This window comes from Anabrus simplex, chromosome 9 (genome assembly GCF_040414725.1).
Source record: "Anabrus simplex isolate iqAnaSimp1 chromosome 9, ASM4041472v1, whole genome shotgun sequence".
In the NCBI taxonomy this organism is placed as follows: Eukaryota; Metazoa; Arthropoda; class Insecta; order Orthoptera; family Tettigoniidae; genus Anabrus; species Anabrus simplex.
Genome location: NC_090273.1, coordinates 95,404,399 through 95,424,104, shown reverse-complemented (window position 1 = coordinate 95,424,104; position 19,706 = coordinate 95,404,399). Strand labels below are relative to the sequence as shown.

At 39.8% G+C, this 19,706-nt stretch overlaps 1 protein-coding gene across 3 annotated transcripts in view; it reads left to right on the top strand.

Moving 5' to 3' along the window:
• LOC136880953 (excitatory amino acid transporter) overlaps positions 1 to 14,670 on the top strand; it is a 273,345-nt gene extending 258,675 nt beyond the window's left edge. For all 3 annotated transcript variants that reach the window (XM_067153499.2, XM_067153498.2, XM_067153497.2), the window contains 4 exons: positions 4,532 to 4,726; positions 6,541 to 6,675; positions 9,589 to 9,697; positions 14,477 to 14,670. In XM_067153499.2, the coding sequence (XP_067009600.2) occupies positions 4,532 to 4,726; positions 6,541 to 6,675; positions 9,589 to 9,697; positions 14,477 to 14,611 (574 nt within the window). In that variant the 3' untranslated portion in view covers positions 14,612 to 14,670. The remainder of the gene's footprint in view (positions 1 to 4,531; positions 4,727 to 6,540; positions 6,676 to 9,588; positions 9,698 to 14,476) is intronic.
• Positions 14,671 to 19,706: the final 5,036 nt, after the last annotated feature.

Genomic DNA, 19,706 nt, shown 5'->3' with positions numbered 1-19,706 from the left:
TTGGCATGGGGTGACTACAGTCTTCACAACGTCTACATTTCTTTAATCATATTTGGTTTTAATATTTCTTACTTAGTCACCCCGGTGTAAAATGTGTTTAACCTCTGTATCATTGGGCCATAAGCCCACTTAGGGTTTTAACTAACTTTGATATGCTGAATAAAACATTCCTACTGAATTCGTTGTACCAAATTTCAATCAGATCGGAGACTTAGAGTTGGGAGGGTTTCCTTGTCAATCCCATAATTGTAGTAGTAGTAGTAGTAGTAGTAGTAGTAGGATTATCCAGATCAGACTAACACAAAAGAAAAGGATAATCTATACAATCGACCAATAATTGGACAAGTGCGCTTACTTTCTGTCGTGACGTCGAGTAATAAGGAAGTGGTGATCTACTCAGTCAAATATGTGGTGTGTGTTTACTCGGGGAATGCAACATGGAAAGGCGACACACCCCTCCATCTCAGTGGCATTCATATCAGACAGTGCTTCCTACTAGACTACTAGATGTAATTATCCTTAGAATACGAGTCGTGTTTTGTGATATCGAAGGTCAAAATCTTTGATGTTATTGTTTTTCTTATTTACTCGTAAAATATGACTAGCTTGTTCCGCCACTCAGAGAAAGAATGAGCATATGTTACTTTGTTTGTACGGTATACTTTTCTCTGAAACAACTGAACCTATAGATGTAATATTTGTTGTGGGTATCCAGATTATTTGAATATACATGGAAGCTGATTTATATTTTTTATAATAATTAAGTTTCATAACGTATTAAATGATACTATGCGTTGATTATTTTAAACGAATACACATTCTGTACTCTAATGAGAAAAATTAAAAAAACCAGCACATCTGTTTAAAAAGTACTGTCTTCGCGCTTTTTTTAAAAAAACTGTCACTGATATCACTGGGCTACCAACGCCCCTAAGTGCAACTTCGTTTGTTCAAAATGAAACTAAAAAATAAAACCTGAACTACATTTAGACAATTCATATGTTCGGGAATCCATCAAGTATCTTCAGAAATGTTATTCGTTCGTTCGTAATCTGCTTACCCTCCAGGGTTGGCTTTTCCCTCGGATTCAGTGAGGAATCCCACCTCTGCCGCCTCAAGGGCAGTGTTCTGGAGCTTCAGACTCTGGGTCGGGGGATACAACTGAGAAGGATGACCAGTACCTCGCCCAGGCGGCCTCACCTGCTATGCTGAACAGGGGCCTTGCGGGGGGATGGGGAGATTAGAAGTGATAGACAAGGAAGAGGGAAGGAAGCGGCCGTGGCCTTAAGTTAGGTACCATTCCGGCATTTGCCTGGAGGAGAAGTGGGAAACCACGGAAAAATATTTCCAGGATGGCTGAGGTGGGAATCGAACCCACCTCTACTCAGTTGACCTCCCGAGGCTGAGTGGATCCTTTTCCAGCCCTCGTACTACTTTTCAAATTTCGTGGCAGAGCCGGGAATCGAACCCGGACCTCCGGGGGTGGCAGCTAATCACACTAACCACTACACCACAGAGGCGGTCCAGAAATGTTATTAACCATCAAAAAGAGGAAAATTTAGTAAGCGAGTAATATTATGGCGGGAGGAGGTTCCGAGTCTGTCTCTTACTGACAGCCCCCTGTTCCATTCTCGAACAGCCCATGGATTTTCATTGTGGACTGATGGCTATAACACAGTTCAGTTAGTCTCGTAAGATCAACTGAGAAGCTCTTGATAAGGGAGGCAATTAATCCGGTCACAAGAGCCAAGCAATACGACTTAGGATTCCATCACACTGATCACGTGGCACCCTAAAATATGCAGACCATCTTGGTAAGCCATGACCCAAAATGTGCTGCATGTATTACTGTTCAGTCTATCATGGGAGGACGCAAATATCGGCTATTATCCTGTACTATCCACGGGAAAATAATGGGAAACGAAGTAGCCATGGCTGATAGCCTATAATAATAATAATAATAATAATAATAATAATAATAATAATAATAATAATAATAATAATAATCTCACAAGAAACTCATCTCCAAAAAAGTAAAAGAGCATTAGGCTTAGTCTAAAACATCTACAACAAAAAATCCATGTCAAGACATACAAAATTCGGCATCACAACACAGTCATAAATCCAACAGTCCTTTACTTTACGCAAGTGAAACATTGTCACTCACTTGAAGAAATCAAAAAAGAAGACGGGAAGATCATTAGGAAAATCTTAGGAGCACGGTACACCCATGAGGATTACAGGTTACAATCAATCAAAAGAACTGAAAAGTTCTCAAACATCGAAATTAACGTTAGGAAAAGACGAACGAAATCCTTCGGCCATCTGACTAGATTACCAGAAAGTCGATTGACAAAAAGGATAATAGATTTTGTAACCTCGCTTAAAAACTCAACACCCTGGCTTAACGAACTTTTAAAGGACCTCAAAAACGCAATCATAAGTTCAACAGACATCCTAGAAAGAGAAATCTTTAGACACAAGGTAAACAACTGAGAAGCTGCATCAGAGCAACCACAACAAAAACAGTACAGACCAAAGTGGTCGGAAGAATGTAAGGAAGCCTTCTCGGAAAGAATGAAAATTTTTGGAAAAACAAGAAGAACTCACAGAAGAAATGATTGGGTTATTTGCTTAACGTCTTCCAAAATTGGGAGAATTCACTAATAATAATAATAATAATAATAATAATAATAATAATAATAATAATAATAATAATAATAATAACGGTAGTGGTCGTGGTGGTCCCGCGTTCAGTGGGTAGCGAGTCTGCCTCTTACTCTGAGGCCCAGCTCACAAAGAGCTCATCACTTGAAGTTTCTATTATTAAATGAAAGTTAAAACCTGGCCTCAGAGTCGCATAAATATACAGACGTGTATTGTCAAATACAGAGCCTAGAAGGGCCTGCCATTTCTTCCACATTCAGTACTGTACTTATACCATACTTCTCCCATTATCCTTCCTGTATGACTTCTATTGGTCAACTATAGTTCTTTCTCGACCTCAACTGTATTCGACTTAGGATGTCGAGAGTCCTCCTAGCTCTCATGACCCTTCCCTGCTACTAACTGATACCTTCACTATTTTAAAAACAGTTTTACATTACACTAAATATTTATCGTTTTCAGAAGCGTTAATGTGGCGGAATTTTGACCAGTATGATATCTTTTAGGCGGTGGTAAATCTACCGTCAGGAGACTGGCGTGTTTGAGCACCTTCAAATACCACCAGACTAAGTCAGTATCAGAACGAACAACTAGGTAACAGAAAGCCTTTTTTTTTAAACAACTACAGTGTCCATATGTGAGGTGTCTCGAAGGCTGGTCGAGGGTGGGAAGGGAGGGGAAATGGGGTGTAAGATGCTCCGTGTTTATGCATAGGTTTCCTCGTTCGACTCACACAGGATTGTCTGTGTCTCTTACAGGCAATATCCACAGTTCGTTTATTAAACAGCCGTAACTGCACACGCACACACACAGTACCAGAATACACTGTCATTAAGGCACACTTGTCAGTCAAGGAATGCACCAGATCGTTTCTCTTATCGTGTGTTGGTAACAGTAACGTTCTTAATTATTTAACATGCTCGAAGATGCAATGTTGACGCCCCACGATTGTGTATTCCTTCACTCACAACATGGTAAATGGAATGAAATACTGAAGTAAGGAAACAATACGCCCAGTGGTTTAATTACAGTAGATGTTCAATATGTTCAGGACGTGCGGTGTGTCGGGAACGACCTGAAAAGCTGCCGATATTCTTGGTACATGTTCATCTTCTCTTTATACGGAGCTCACATAGTAGTCAATTTGTGCAGAACAGACTGTACACTGCCTATTGGGGCTGGGAAGCGACTATGCGAAACGAACGAGAAACTTGTGCATTTGCACCGAGCATTATCTCTGTCTTCCTCTTCCCACTTCCCCTCCCTTCCTTTCCCTACTCTGATGCACAGCTACAGGCAGTGGCTGGCTCTCTGGCATAAAATACGGCGAGTTCGTCAACTTGAATTGCACGCCCGGATGTAACAAACTAACCACATTTTCTCGAAAAGAAACATTTTTCTCCACCAATCCGACTGCACCATCTTTCTTAGCATAACAAGAAGAGCATCCCTGATATTTTTGTCGGTAGAGTTATGATGCACTCTGTATATTGAAAAGAAGGGGTGGATGTAATGCAACCCTAGCTCACTCTTTTCTGGATGGTTGCTTCTTTTTTCATTGCCCTCAGGTTTAGTTCTGTACAAATTCTAGATAACACTTCTTCCGATCACCTTCAGAATCTCGATAAGCATCTCAAGATTTCAGAACGCATTTTTGGAAAGTAAATTTTGTTGGTGGCATTGTCTCTGACCATTCTCTTTGATATGCATTTAACTGCGTGAAACTGGCTCTAAATTGTCTGACCCAAGGTGAATTTCTGTTAATTTTGTCATACACCACCTTACTTGAACTGTTTTACCACATGAGTGTTGTTGTATTTAAAGGTCAAATTCTTATTTACATCCTGATTGTGTTCATCCGCAGAGCCGCCGCGCTTCCAGTCACATTTCGCTGCATGGACCGTAAGGTAAATGTGGACCCGCGAGTTTCCAGGTTCGTGCTTCCAGTGGGGTGTAACATCAACATGGACGGAACTGCCCTCTTCGTAGCGGTGGCATCCATCTTTATCGCGCAGATGAACGAGATCAGCCTCGGCGTCGGAGAAGTGCTCACAGTCTGGTAAGTAGCGTCTACTGTCCCCGTTATTGTCCAGGAACATGTTGAATAAACTGCAGTCACTGTTGTATCTCTCAATACTGTAGAAGATGTACTGTGCTGCAATGTGCGCGACGGGAAATAATAAACCTCGTCATCGTTGTTAATGATTTATTATTTATTTATTTATTTATTTATTTATTTATTTATTTATTTATTTATTTATTTATTTATTTATTTATTTACATCGATACAGGCAGCTGTGGACTTCAGTTACACAAACTACTTGCCTTTCTTTTTTAGGCTTACACACTTTTGCTTACATTGTAACCAAAAGTTCTTCAACGTCACACTCTTTTCAGCCCTTCTCCCGCTGAAATGTTCCGCGGTTAAGCAGATTCTTTCTCTGGATCATTCCTCAACCCCGCTATTTATTTCCTGAAGATGGTCCTCTCCATTATGTCCTCTTGTCTTATATCATTTACCCGATGTCTGCGTACTTCCTTCAGCCAGCAGGGGTGAGATTTTTAATTTTTTTCCTTTAAAGTAAGCAATTTGTGCGCCAGTTTCTTCGGGTTCATTCTCTTCAGGTGGCCTTAAAAGGTTAACCTTAGTTTCCTCATAACGGTGGTGATCTTTTCGACTCTCATCACAGTTCCTTGTTTGACCTCAGGTTGGATACAAAACACTCCGACACTTACTTACAACCCAAAATCTTCCCATTTCTTTTTCTCAATAGACATATCTCCCATTTTTGCTAGTGTTCCTGCAGCGTAAAGGCATGCCTGTCTTAATACTAAGCAGTAGTGCCTCACTTTAGCCTGGTAGGATGTGGATTTGGATCTGTAAGTGTCATAGTTCATTTTAAATGCCAATTCCATCCTCCTTGCTCTCTCCCCTAGTGCTTCCTTTTTATTGTCATTCGGGGTAATAATCTCGCTAAGGTAATTAAACTTCATGGTCCTCCGGGCAATCCTGTGAATGCAGTCTTTCTTTTCAGAAACCATATATTCGGTCTTTTCAAAAAGATCCATAAGCCTGAGTTTGCAACTATTTCTTGAAGAATTTTCACCTGTTTTATTGCCGCCTGAAGAGTTTTTGCTCCCAGCGAAAGCCAAACCATCAAAAATGATGCCTGTGTTTTTACATCCCACTTTCACTCCATTGTGAAGATCACTTTCGGTCAACACTTTCTCTAGGCTCTGATTACCTTCTCCTGAACACAATTGAACAGGAGTGGGGAGAGACCATCCCCCTACCTCAGGCCTGTTCTTATGTCAAACGGTTACGACAGCTCACCAAGCAACTTCACTTGGGAGTGCGTGCCAGTGAGATTTTGTTGTATTCGTGCTAGCGGCTTATCGTCGACTCCAAATTCCCTTAGAATATTTAGAAGTGTCTCACGATCCACTGAATCATACGCTTTTTTGACATTATTATTATTATTATTATTATTATTATTATTATTATTATTATTATTATTATTAGGGCCCGGATGTTTATGCAGTAATAGGTTAGAATGCAAACTTACTGAAGCGAGTAACAAGTAGAGTCTACCCGCACGACGGTAATGCTGTGAGGTTTGCATAAACATTACGGGTTCGAATGGCCGAACCCCTAATATTTATGCAAACCTCTTAACATTACTGTCGTGTAGATAGACTCTACTTGTTACTCGCTTCAGTAAGTTTGCATTCTAACCTATTACTGCTTAAACATCCGTGCCCTAATTATTATTATTATTATTATTATTATTATTATTATTATTATTATTATTATTATTATTATTATTATTATTATTATTATTATTATTATTATTATTATTATTATTATTTCAGTTTGGCGTCCACAGCCGCTAGCTTCTCCTCAGCTAGTGTTCCCAGTGCTGCTCTCGTCCTCATATTCATGGTGTTGGCCACCATTGATGCTCCAACGCAGGACGTATCACTCCTCTTCGCGATCGACTGGTTCGTGTAAGTACTGCGAATGATATGTAGTTTTGAAAATTCAGTTTGAAAATTACTTAGGGAAGTTAATAACTGCTAGCTCGAGGCGCACATTCATTGGGTAGATACGGGGTTTGTCGGTAACTTTCCGTTATGCAATGTTCCGGTGATGTCAACGGCTACTTTCAATTGTACTTTTTAGCTTTCTATTAATGTTATTATTGTTATTAACGTATTTTAATTGTTTTGTAAATTACATCCTGGTTGTGCAATGAGTATTTAATGGATTGGCTAGTTTACCGGTAATTTTCCTCTACGTCATTTTCCTGTGCCGTCAACGCCATTCGTGGAAATGTATTTATCGTTTTATTATTTGTATTATTATTATTATCATCAGCCATTTACTGTAGTACTGCTTAATAGTTCTACTTTTGCAACTTTCCATTATACTATATTTATTTTTAACTGTGAATAAAACAGTGTCGTGATCACTTATATCAGGGCCTCTCAAACGCCCAAAATTTCACGCGTGCAGATCGAGGCGCAAGAGCTCCATGCACTGTGCATCGGTGCCGCTCGGCATGGCTCGGATCAACGCTTCATCTCTGGGCTACTCGGCTAAGCTCGGCTATACTCGGCTCAACTCAGCCCGGATTTGGAGCGCTACGGCGCAAGTGGGGCAGAGGGAGACAGGCGGAGCGAGCGAGACAGGCGTGAGGAAACAGAGAGTAAGCGCTATTGCTCCAAATCGAGGAGTGGGGGTCTGCTCTCTGGTCAACCAAACCAAGTCGTCTTTTTCACCGTGCACAGTGCATGCACCATTCGCATGCACCCTGAGAGGCCCTGACTTATATCATATATCACATCAGTTTGTCAAAGACCTGGGAAGTAAAACAAAACCAACAGAAAAAATTGTAGCATGGCTCTTTGGCTAAAACAACCGAAAAAAAAATACTTTAGAAAGTCAAGAATGAAGGATGCCTTCATTCAAACAAAATCTCTGAATGTGAACTGGGCTGGACTTGTCATGAGATCAGACGGGATCTGTAGCAAGTTAGAGACACAGTGGACATTAATTGAAAGTCAGGCACGGAGAGGAATGGAGAGAAGGAGATGGGGTGTCACATAAGACCACCATGACTAACTATACTACAAGACAGACATGTGAAAATGGGAGTGTTGGCGGCAGTAACTGCAGACAGGATAATAGGGCCTATATTTTTTTTGAAAAAATCACTGGCACAGATATAGGAATGACATTCTCTTACCATTTTTTAACAATTGACGGACAATGAATGCCAGTCTGGATATTTCCAGCAAGACTCGGCAACCGCGCCTACGGCTAACGAGTCATTAAGTTTAATTGAGGAAATTTTAACAGAGTAATTAGTAAACCATTATGGCCTGCAAGATCCCCACATCTTACGGTTTACGATGTTTATTTATGGGAAAATTGAAAAATAAGGTTTATGCAACAAGCCCTCATATTCTAGATCAACTCAAACAAAATATCACGAGAGAAATTGAAGTAGATGAACTAATGCGTATGAATGGCAATTTCTTTAGATGAAGCCAGAAATGTGTAGATGCAGGTGGAGGAGATTTTCAACATTTTCTGTGACAAGGTGAGAAATTACTTTACTTTCATTATGCATTATTATGTGTGCTTGTTATTTACACGCAATTCACATGGGCGCTCTCCCGGCCCCAAGCTCAGCGAGTTGCCATGTGCTCGTCTGACTACCCGCTGCGCTGCGCCGACCGGAAAGAAACCGGAGCAGAACTTGCCAGCATAGCACATGAAACTCTTTTTTTTACATAAAATGTTCAAAATGCCTTTCGTCAGCATTGATACGGGCGCGAAGACCTTCTGCATCTTGCACCGGGATTCATTGCGATAACAGGTTGGTGCCTGATGGCACTTTGTTCGTTTCATGTTATATGCTACTAACTTCTGTTCCTGTGCGTTTACAATGATTAATGTACTATGTAGAGTTGTAGAAAATGAGCCCTAACATGGAAATAAAGCGTTTCCGTACCCATGTCCATTTAACATATTTTCTTCTTCTATGTGTGCGGAATGTGTCCTAAAAGTTTGGCTGTATCTTATTGTTACGCCCTTTCTCTGGCTAGGAGATGCGGGCTGGTTGGGTAGGATGTGTGGATATAAGAAGATGGGTGGGGGAGGTCTGAGTGATTGTGGATTTCCTATTCTTATTCTTATTCTTATTCTTATTCTTCTTAATCTGTTTACCCTCCCGGGTTGGTGTTTTTCTCGGACTCAGCGAGGGATCACACCTCTACCGCCTCAAGGGCAGTGTCCTGGAGCGTGAGACATTGGATCGGGGATACAACTGGGAAGGATGACCAGTACCTCGCCCAGGTGGCCTCACCTGATATGATGAACAGGGGCCTTGTGCGGCGATGGAAAGATTGGAAGGGATAGACAAGAAAGAGGGAAGGAAGCGGCCGTGGCCTTAAGTTAGGTACCATCCCGGCATTTGCCTGGATGAGAAGTGGGAAACCACGGGAAATCACTTCCAGGATGGCTGAGGTAGGAATCGAACCCACCTCTACTCAGTTGACCTCCCGAGGCTGAGTGTACCCCGTTCAAGTCCTCGTCCCACTTTTTAAATTTCGTGGCAGAGCCGGGAATCGAACCCGGTCCTCTGGGGGTGGCAGCTAATCACACTAACCACCACACCACAGAGGAGGACGATTGTGGATTTCATTTTATTTATTTCGGATTTTTTATGGAGGGGTTTTACATTGATTTTCACATACATTTGTTACAATGTATAATTTCTTATTTTTTGTTTTTTGTTTGCTTGTTTCTGGTATATGAACCTAGTTACAACATAGATACATTGTGGGTTTTTTTTTTCATATGGAAGGGGCTTGTTGTTCTGTGCTGACATACTGACATTTGTTTGTTTCTAGAGATCGAGTGCGTACCACTAACAACATGCTCGGGGACTGTTACGCCGCTGCCGTCGTGGAGCATCTGTCACGTGATCAGCTGTCCGCCTCTAACACCACCATCATCCAGGTACTGACACTGCATAACTGAAATTGGTATAGTATATAAAACAAAGAGGTTCAGTAAAATAGCGCTCCAGATTTCAGTACTTCTCTTTAAAATTTTAACAGTAACATGTTTTTGAGTTGGGGTATATCTGGACTTAGCGTCATACGTTTCCCGACACCATTGTAACCATGGCAACCAATGTTCATCGTCTGTGTATATTAGGTCAGTAGCGTCATCTGTACGTTGCTATAAGAACGCAAGCTCTTAGTTCGATTCTAGATGATAAAGATTTTTTTATTTTTTAACAAATTGCTTTGATTAATGAACTTTCAATATTTTAGTGACTTTGTCCTCAGTGCACTACCAGTCATAACTGTACAGCTTTCTTGAACATTTTTCGTTCCTCGCCCTGAGGGGGTGAGGCGGGCCACCTAAAGGGTTACGCCCTCTCTCTGGCCAGGAGATGCGGGCCGGTTGGAGAAGATGTGTGGATAGAGGAAGATGGGTGGGAAAGGTGTGAGTGATTTCGGATTTTAATTATTTCTGATTTTTTCCATGGAGGAACGAGGAAATAGGAAAGGGCTAGAAGTGGGAAGGAAGCATACGTTACCTTAATTAAGGTACAACCCAAGCATTTGCCTGGTGTGAAAATGGAAAACCACAGGAAACAAACTTCGGGCTGCCAACAGTGGGATTCAATCCCACTATCTTCCGAATGCAAGCTCACAGCTGCTAACCGTATGACCAACTCCCTCGGTTATAACGAATTTCTACACGAGTTGCTTCTTGCTAAGCAACACACTCTAATATGGATGGAGAAAATGTATCTAGATATCGCACCGAGCAGGGCACAGAAACCGATCAGTTTGTTGTATCGACGAACATGCGTTCTCAACTGTCCACCTCGGTGAACCGTGTACATTCAAGATCAAGCACGTTACTCCGTTTATGATGGCTACGGGTGAAACTTGAATACGATACAGACGCGGAGTGAAGCCCCGGCGCGTCCTCTACTTGGCAATGAAGACCATGCGTATCGGTTTCACCGAAGGTTTGTTCGCCACGCTCAAAACCACCAGTGATATAGCAAACCTTATTCGCGCCGACGTAGAACACAACAAGTTTACCGAGGTCGGTAGCTGCAGTCGCTTAAGTGTGGCGACTATCCAGAATTTGGGACACAGCAGTTCTGAAGATGGCTTTTCCGTAGTTTTCTATTATAATAATAATAATAATAATGTTATTTTCTTTACTTCCCACCAACTACTTTTACGGTTTTAGGAGACGCCAAGGTGCTTGAGTTTAGTCCCGCAGGAGTTCTTTCAGGCACCAGTAAATCTACCGACACGAGGCTGACGTATTTGAGCATCTTCAAATATCACCGGACTGAGTCAGGATCGAACCTGCCAAATTGGAGTCAGAAGGCCACTGCGTCAACCGTCTGAGCCACGCAGCCCGGTGGTTTTCCGTTTTCAAACTAGGCAAATGCTGGGGCGCAGTTGCTTCCTTCCCACTCCTAACCCTTTTCTGTCCAAGACCTGTGTCAGTGCGACGTAAAGCAGATTATAAAAATAAAAGATAGAAGTGGTATATCTGTCGAATATAATACAATATTTTAAATAGATACATATTACGTACATTATCTGTTTTCATTATAAGTATGAAAATGAAAATCCACAGCCGGTTTCCAGTCATTCGACTGGGTCAGGAATGAATGAAGCCCCCATCTAGCGGCGAGGATAGGAATTGTGCCGGCTGCCGAAGCCTGTCGCACTCCTCTGGGGCAATGATTAATGAATGACAGATGAAATGAAATGATATTGGAGAGTGTTGCTGGAATGAAAGATGACAGGGAAAACCGGAGTACCCGGAGAAAGGCCTGTCCCGCCTCCGCTTTGTCCAGCACAAATCTCACATGGAGTGACCGGGATTTGAACCACGGAACCCAGTAGCGAGAGACCGTCGCTCTGTCGCCTGAGCCACGGAGGCTCCTCTTATATGTAGAACAAAATTAATTAGAGTTACATTTATCCAACAATTTGACACCACACTAAAATGCTTTTTTTTTACATACCTTACCAATTACCACACTTTTAACTAACCAACTTACTTGCAATCAATGTATACAGTATTACCATTAGTTGCAGCATATACGGTAATTTTCAATGCAAGGGGATGGGCAACTTCTCCATTTAGCAGTGGAGTGCTTATGACAATTCAGAATGTTAAAATAAATTTTTGGAGAGGAGTACTGAAACCTAGGATTAGAATTTTATGAACTGCTATATTGTGCGCACTCCGGAGCATATAAAAAGACGAATTATTGTGTGAGACAGTTGTTGCTACTGGGTTCTTAATTCATGTAGCATATGGCTCTTCTCAGGCATAGCCCCCAAGGCATGTGAGCTGTACATACCTTCTCAACGACATACCAGTCCCCCTACCAAATTTAAATCTCTGACAGGGACTCGTCCAGTTTTAATTGTAAATGACCTGAAATTCTAAACATCTCTTTTTGAGCAGATTTTTTACACCGTTATAATGTGCACCAGTAACCAATTTTTGCACGTGATTTTTCTTGGAGCTTTTTAGACGTTGAGTGAAATGGGAGGATATATTTCTGTTTGACAGCTTTGCTTACCTAGCATATATCTATAGCAATTAATATCATAACCATACTAGAATAAGAAATACTTTATTTCACACTTTTATTTCATCACATATTCCACAAAATTGTGTTATAATTACTGTATCTTAATTAAGGTACGAGAATAAAAAGATTTGTTTATTTATTTATTTATTTATTTATTTATTTATTTATTTATTTATTTATTTATTTATTTATTTATTTAGCGTATGGCTGGCATTACATCATGAGCTTACTTCCAACTGAGTATTCAGAGTACTTATAAATACCCCAAACTAAGTTTATGTTCATATTACACTACTCAGAAATATTATACACACACATCTAAATTGAAAATATCGTCGCCATAAGACCTATCTGTGTCGGTGCGACGTAAAGCAACTAGCAAAAAAAATGAAAATATATTTAAATGATTCGTCTTTTCCCAACGGGAACTCCTACTGATCATCAAGGGAACGCTCATAGAGGTTACGTCTGGACGCTAAGCTGAACAGTCTGACGTTCAGCATTACAGTCACAGCTGGTAAGAATGTCGGACTCAATTTAAACAAAGATTCGGTGCATCTTCCTCAGTTTGCCCATGTTTTATTAAGGAAGGGCCTAATCTTGAGGTGTTTTTCCAAAGCCGGGTTCCGTCGTTGAGATACAGGTCAGCTTGGGGTATCACACGTCTGTCAGATTTTTGACCATTGATCTATTGCTCTACTGGTTTTAGTCATAGTATGTGCGATTTGTAGTAGAGGGCATCGAAATCGAAGTCCTTTTATTATTGACTCTCGACTGGTAAGAGAAGCCATAGAGATAGAGCTGCGCCCAAATAACATCAACAGGGAAGACGACTTCAAGAAATACATGGAGACCTGTATTGCAGAAATACATGCATAACACCACCATGGAACAGCGGGACGCGCTCACGAAACCGTCGACAGAGGGCGGTGAATTACAGCACGACGATCCTTGAGTCCTATCAGTGGGGTAGGCCGTGGATCGTAAGGCCATGACTTCCACGTTTCTTTGAATTTCTTTGCTCACTGTCCGAAGCATAATTTAACTTGCCCTGATGAAGGCCAATGCAATTTAGCTGAAATCTCGCCTTCATTAAATAAACATAGCGGCTTTAATCTAGTAATCATTTATTTATTTACGTTAATACTATGAGCCACGAAAACCTACGTTCATTACTTAAATAACAAATTATGTTTGACAACTCTATTTCCCTAGCATATATCCATAGCAACGAATATCATAACCACACCAGAATAAGAAATACTTTTAAAAGCACCATGTGTTATTTTATAAACATATTCTACAAAATTTTGTTATAATTACTGTATTTTAATTATAGCACGAGACTAAAGAGATTTATTTATTTATTTATTTATTTATTTATTTATTTATTTATTTATTTATTTATTTATTTATTTATTTATTTATTTATTTATTTATTTATTTATTTATTTATTTATTTATTTATTTATTTATTTATTTATTTATTTATTTATTTATTTATTTATTTATTTATTTATTTATTTATTTATTTATTTATTTATTTATTTATTTATTTATTTATTTATTTATTTATTTATTTATTTATTTATTTATTGACTCTGGATTATTAAGTACTCTGGATACTCAGTTGGAAGTAAGCTCATGATGTAATGCCAGCCATACGCTAAATAAATACTTCATATGGAAAAGTCTTGTTAGAGCACATTCACGTCACAGAAATAGGAGTGCTATATGGCTAAGGATGGGCAGGCAGAAAGTTGTTGTGTTCCTAATTGTCCCTGTGATAATGAACATGATCTAGTTAAGTTGAATGTCAACAAGCCTGGTGTGAATATTGATAATCCGGGCTGCTGCACAGTATTCTGCCCCACGGTACTCTAGCAAGAACAGAACTTCTCAGTGATAAAGCTGATGAACCACGTGTAGTCCCACAGAGTTTCTGTAAGATGAATTTACTAGCTATGTCTAGGATATGTCTTAGATATTTAGGGTTTCTATTATGTGAAAATAATCTGCTCTCAAAACGGACCTAAATTTTGAGAATAATTCTCACACCACACTCTTTCCTTAGTTTTTGTTGCCCTACCATGATTGCTGTCATTTTTCCAGTGTCCGTTTAATTCACTAACGTTTTCTTTCTACAGGAACATGCGGGACCTCTATTACCTGTTCACTATGATGATCCGAGCCGTCGCAATTCCGATCCAGACACTGTCCTAGTAGAAACGATACCGTCGACTACAAGTATCACCGCCAACGGTGTCGTGCAGAAGTTATAGTCAGAACATTTCCATACCTTACTATTGTATACCGTTTGTATTACATGACAACAAAAAGATGTCAGTATTTTTGTAAATGATGCTTTTATGTGGCAGGCCTTACGGCAAGGATTGAAGGTACAATTTTTAGACTGAGACATTCTCTCCTACGAGAGTTGCCTTCTCACGTTACGGGTGAAATGTTTAGAATCGCCATCGAAAAAAAGTTAAAATCTCCCAGCATGGGCACCCGCAGGAGACTTCAATCAGGAAGGAAATGAGATTGAAGAAACACTAGACAATTGCCTCTAACTGGAACTTACGGGCAGTTTGTTTAGTATTTGATAATATGTTGGTATTAAAATGCTTAGATCCCTTTCAGAATAGACACCACGAGTCGAATCGGGATGACGGGAACCCTCCTCGACCCCTTCAGACTAGGCTACCTGTGACTCGGGCCAGGTGGCCTACAGGCAACATGTGTCGCTCCCCGACACTCCCTTCTTGGTGACGAGTCAGAAAGTCTCTCACAAGGATGTTAGTAACGTCTGAATGTTCACAATGACGAATATAATGTGCGTTATTTCGATGTTGATGCTATCCAGGACCATAACGCGTTGAAGAACACGCGTTGTTCTAAACAAGGTGCTTAAGTACAGATTACAGAGGTGATATTCTGCAACGTGGAAGAAATATTTGATGAATCGCAGGATAAAACCATACTCGCCTCCTTCTGTTTCTTAACTTCTCTGCTTCATGTCAACTTTCTCGGGTTATAACATTCTACTCAGAGAAAATGTAACGGCCTCTCAACCCCGTTCCGCGTTTTTGAAAGTAATTAATCCATGTAGTTCCGAAGATAGAATTCCAAGGATTGTCACATTTGAAAACTGAACAGCAGTCACCTGAAGAAGGAGCCTGAACGGTCTCAGTCAGCCTCTCATTTTACACAGACAGACAATCGAGTCACCGAGAGATCCGGGTTGGCAGTCATACAGACTCGGTTCCCGGCGCCTAATCTGAAAGCTTTAATTGTCAAGAAGTTACGTTTGTGCAAGTTTTAAGACCAGCTATGCCATTAATCACTTATGCTCATGCGGGCACCCGTGCATTCTTTTGATATAATCCGAGCTTTTAGTTTGCTAGTGCGGTTGGGGTAAGAAAGAACAGAAATGAAGCCCAAACTGAGAGTTTTAGCTTATAATCATTTTTCATTATTTAGATTTCCAGTACAACTGAAAACGCAGAAAACTGGAGAAGGTGGATTTTTTTGTTCTTATCGTTAGTAAATTAGCTTTATTATAAGGTATGGGTATTATAGAATAATGATCTCTTTCCTCCTGTTACTTTCAATGTTAGCATGCTAGATACACCTCTCACGAAGCCTAAATATGTTTGAAACTTATGTTGCATAGACAGAAAATGGAAATGGTGCGATATAGTTAAATCCTACCTACTCATACATCAAGTATAAAATGGTTACGAAGCAACTAAGAGTAAATGAGTCTTTAGTGAATCGAAATGAAAAATTCGAAAAAACTTAGTTTTTAGAAACAAATATAATGTTGTTTTCAACTGGTTGAGATGGAACAAGTCCTGTTGGAAAGAGGAGTACCTACCCATCTCATTTGCTTGATAAAAATTTTATGATGAAAACAAAACAGTTGTCAGAATTAATCGTAAAATGTCTGGTGGGTTTAAGACAAAGAAAGTTGTCCGCCAAGGACACATATTGTTACAAAGTTTTTAATACCCATAATGAGAGTTTCTCTTTATAAATAGAGTGGATTTCCTGTCGATGGTCGAAAGATCTCGAATCTTCAGTATGCAGACGACACTGCGCTCATCACCCTAGATGAAAGGAGATAAGAGAGCTCCTCACTCGAGTGTAATACATGAGTACCAAGATGAGATTGCAAATTAATATGAAAAAATCCAAGATGACGGTAACTGACAGCGCAAATTTGTTAACCAGAATGCTTTTGTTCCTGTTACAGAAATATTATTTCAATCATTTCTAACAAGGAGAACTATGATACTGACTCAGGAGAATTGATACAGTTAGAAAACCATGACGCAATTATCCCATTTAAGGAAGGATCGCTCCATTACTATAAAACTACAAATGAGAATAGCATCCTCAGCATTCATCTACGGGACAGGGACGTGGATTCATTATGCTGCATATCTGAAGATAATTGACTCCTATGAAATATTGCATTAGAGAAGAACGCTCCATATTCCTTGGGCAGCATTCAACACAAAGAATTCTATTCTGAAGAAGCTTAAATCAAAACCAGCCAGTCGATAATATTCTCAAATTCGTTGGCCATTTATTCCGACATGAAGAGGAGACCTTAAGAGAAGCTCATCACTTGAAAGCACCCTGGCAAGAAAGCGCGCCTTTGTGCTCCTACGTGTTGGTCTAACACCATAAAACTAATCAACAGGAATATCTGGAACGTCTGGTTCAGAACCGGAAACGCTGAAGAAATATGCACAGCAATCTCCACGGAGATTACACTCCTCAATATTGATGAAATTATTAGAGATATAACAATATTATAAGGTTTCATAAATCCATCGACTGATATAAACAGGAAAACTTATCAAGGGCCTTTCTTGAGAAGGAAAAATGGAAAAGCATTTCCGTTACAGGAGAAATATTCAGACAATAGACAAGAAAAAAAGCGCTCCACATCAACAGTACTTTTTATGCTCTAGGAACGATTATACGGGATAAATACATTTAATCAGCGTAGAATTTAATACATAATGCTCAAGAGAAATAAATACGTAATCTTTGATCTTTATTTATTTATTTACAAAAGAATGCATAACTACATCGTGATATAGTGCTAGCATGCCTACCTCTTATTTATATGTCCCTGGGACGATTCCAGGGATTTTTATCTTGTACTTAGGACTAGAAATGAGTTCACTCGACTTCATGAAATCATCTGAAGATAGCTACTTGATCTAAGTAACAGCAAATCTGGTCTAGGATAGCAAGAAGTACGACTGAGAATGGTATCATGCCGACACGGTACACTCCAATACACCTGCAGGGCGTCTGGTTGGTTAGCGCTTGTTTTAATATGCAAAATTACATTTGCCACAGAGGGGTTTTATTTAATACTACTAATTCTAATATTAATAATAATAAGGATAATAATAATGAGGATAACAATCCAGTCTAGAGTACAGGCTATGTTAAAATATTTTTGACGTGTATATTTCACGTGCCGGCCCCGTGGTGTAGGGGTAGCGTGCCTGCCTCTCACCCGGAGGCCCCGGGTTCGATTCCCGGCCAGGTCAGGGATTTTTACCTGGACCTGAGGGCTGGTTCGAGGTCCACTCAGCCTACGTGATTAGAATTGAGGGGCTATCTGACGGTGAGATAGCGGCCCCGGTCTAGAAAACCAAGAATAACGGCCGAGAGGATTCGTCGTGCTGACCCCACGACACCTCGTAATCTGCAGGCCTTCGGGCTGAGCAGCGGTCGCTTGGTAGGCCATGGCCCTTCAAGGGCTGTAGTGCCATGGGGTTTGGTTTGGTTTGGTTTTTTTATATATATATATTTCACGTTCGATGTTTTATCAGAAGGAGTATTGGAACATTTTGAAGCGAAATATTCCAGTGAAGGGAAACCTGAAAAAATGCATTGGCATTATTGTTTCTAAAATGTGAAAAGGAATGTCTAAAGCTTAAAATTCTATTAACGACAAGCTATAAAGTTGTTTCTTATCGTTAAATGTATTTCTTAATCATATTTCTTAATCATGGTGGATATTTTTGATATCCGAACTGAACCTCGCTAATTATGAGCTCTTGACACAGAAAATATTTCCAGCGACAGACTGCGTAATTAAGAATAGGAATCCAGGGTAAATATTTTAAAGGGAGAATACAACGGTAACATGAGCCACATAAGCTAAAGGATTGTGGTTTCTGTGGTAAAATAACCGTACGAAAGGAAATATTAGATAAGGGAAGATTAAACAATATATCGACTATTTAATTACAACGAATTAACTATTTTTAACATATTCTTTAGCCTTATATGATATACTAAACTGCCTTAAACCCATGTTACAAAAGCAGACTGATGCGGGATGGTTGTAAGAAGAGTTGCCCAACGTGACTTTGTAACAGAAAATACTAACCTATGTAAATACAAGAACAGCCAACTTTAGAAGTAATCAGTACGATCTGAAATAATAATAGTTTTCTCGTCCATCATGTTTGCTAATTACGGATTGGTCTAAGACAAAATATTTTAGTTATTTTATCGAGAAGATGGTAACTTCGGATTTGCTGTTCATGAAAACAACTTTAGATATATCCGTGCCACATCTTAACAATACTCGTTTCTTTGATATTATTCTTAAGGCTAATTCATCAGTTCGGTGTTGGATACTCGATTAATTGGTTTCTTATTCTGTAATATGTTACGTTTCGTTACGAAAATAATAGTATAATAAGACTTGCCTATGTGATATGGTAACGATATACAGTACTACGTTCTTCCTGAAAAACGAAGATTCTATTTCTCTCTAGCAAGTCGAGAATGTATAAAAGTGATTCTCACTGCCGGACAAGCATATGGTCCTGTTGTTTATTCAAACAACAATATGAGTGTATTTACTCGTATCATAAACCTACTAGTTTAATGAGCAGATACTACTATAGTCAAGAAGTTCGTGGAAGGGCGCCTACATTGTAGGCAACACAGTGTACACCTATGTACGTACTACAGTCAATATGTTCGTGGAATGGCGTAATAGTTCAAGGACCACATGGTCTTTTGACCTGTCTTTTCGCGTCTTTTTCCCTTCGTCGTGATGATCCGGGTGGTTTCGACTTGATCGTCTGAAACATTTCGCTAGCGGATTAACAGAGACCATAGTTCTGCTTATACTGTATGTACGCAACTGCCACTTGCTGGGACTAGCGGAGAACTGTCACGACAACATCCTGTGGTGCAAACTCTCCGCTGTAGTGCACCACAGTGACACTAGATGGCCAGTTCGTAAAATTAATTACTCTGCTAGTAAGTGCATAATATGATTTATACATCAGAGATAAATAAATGCAGTATATTATCCGAATTCAA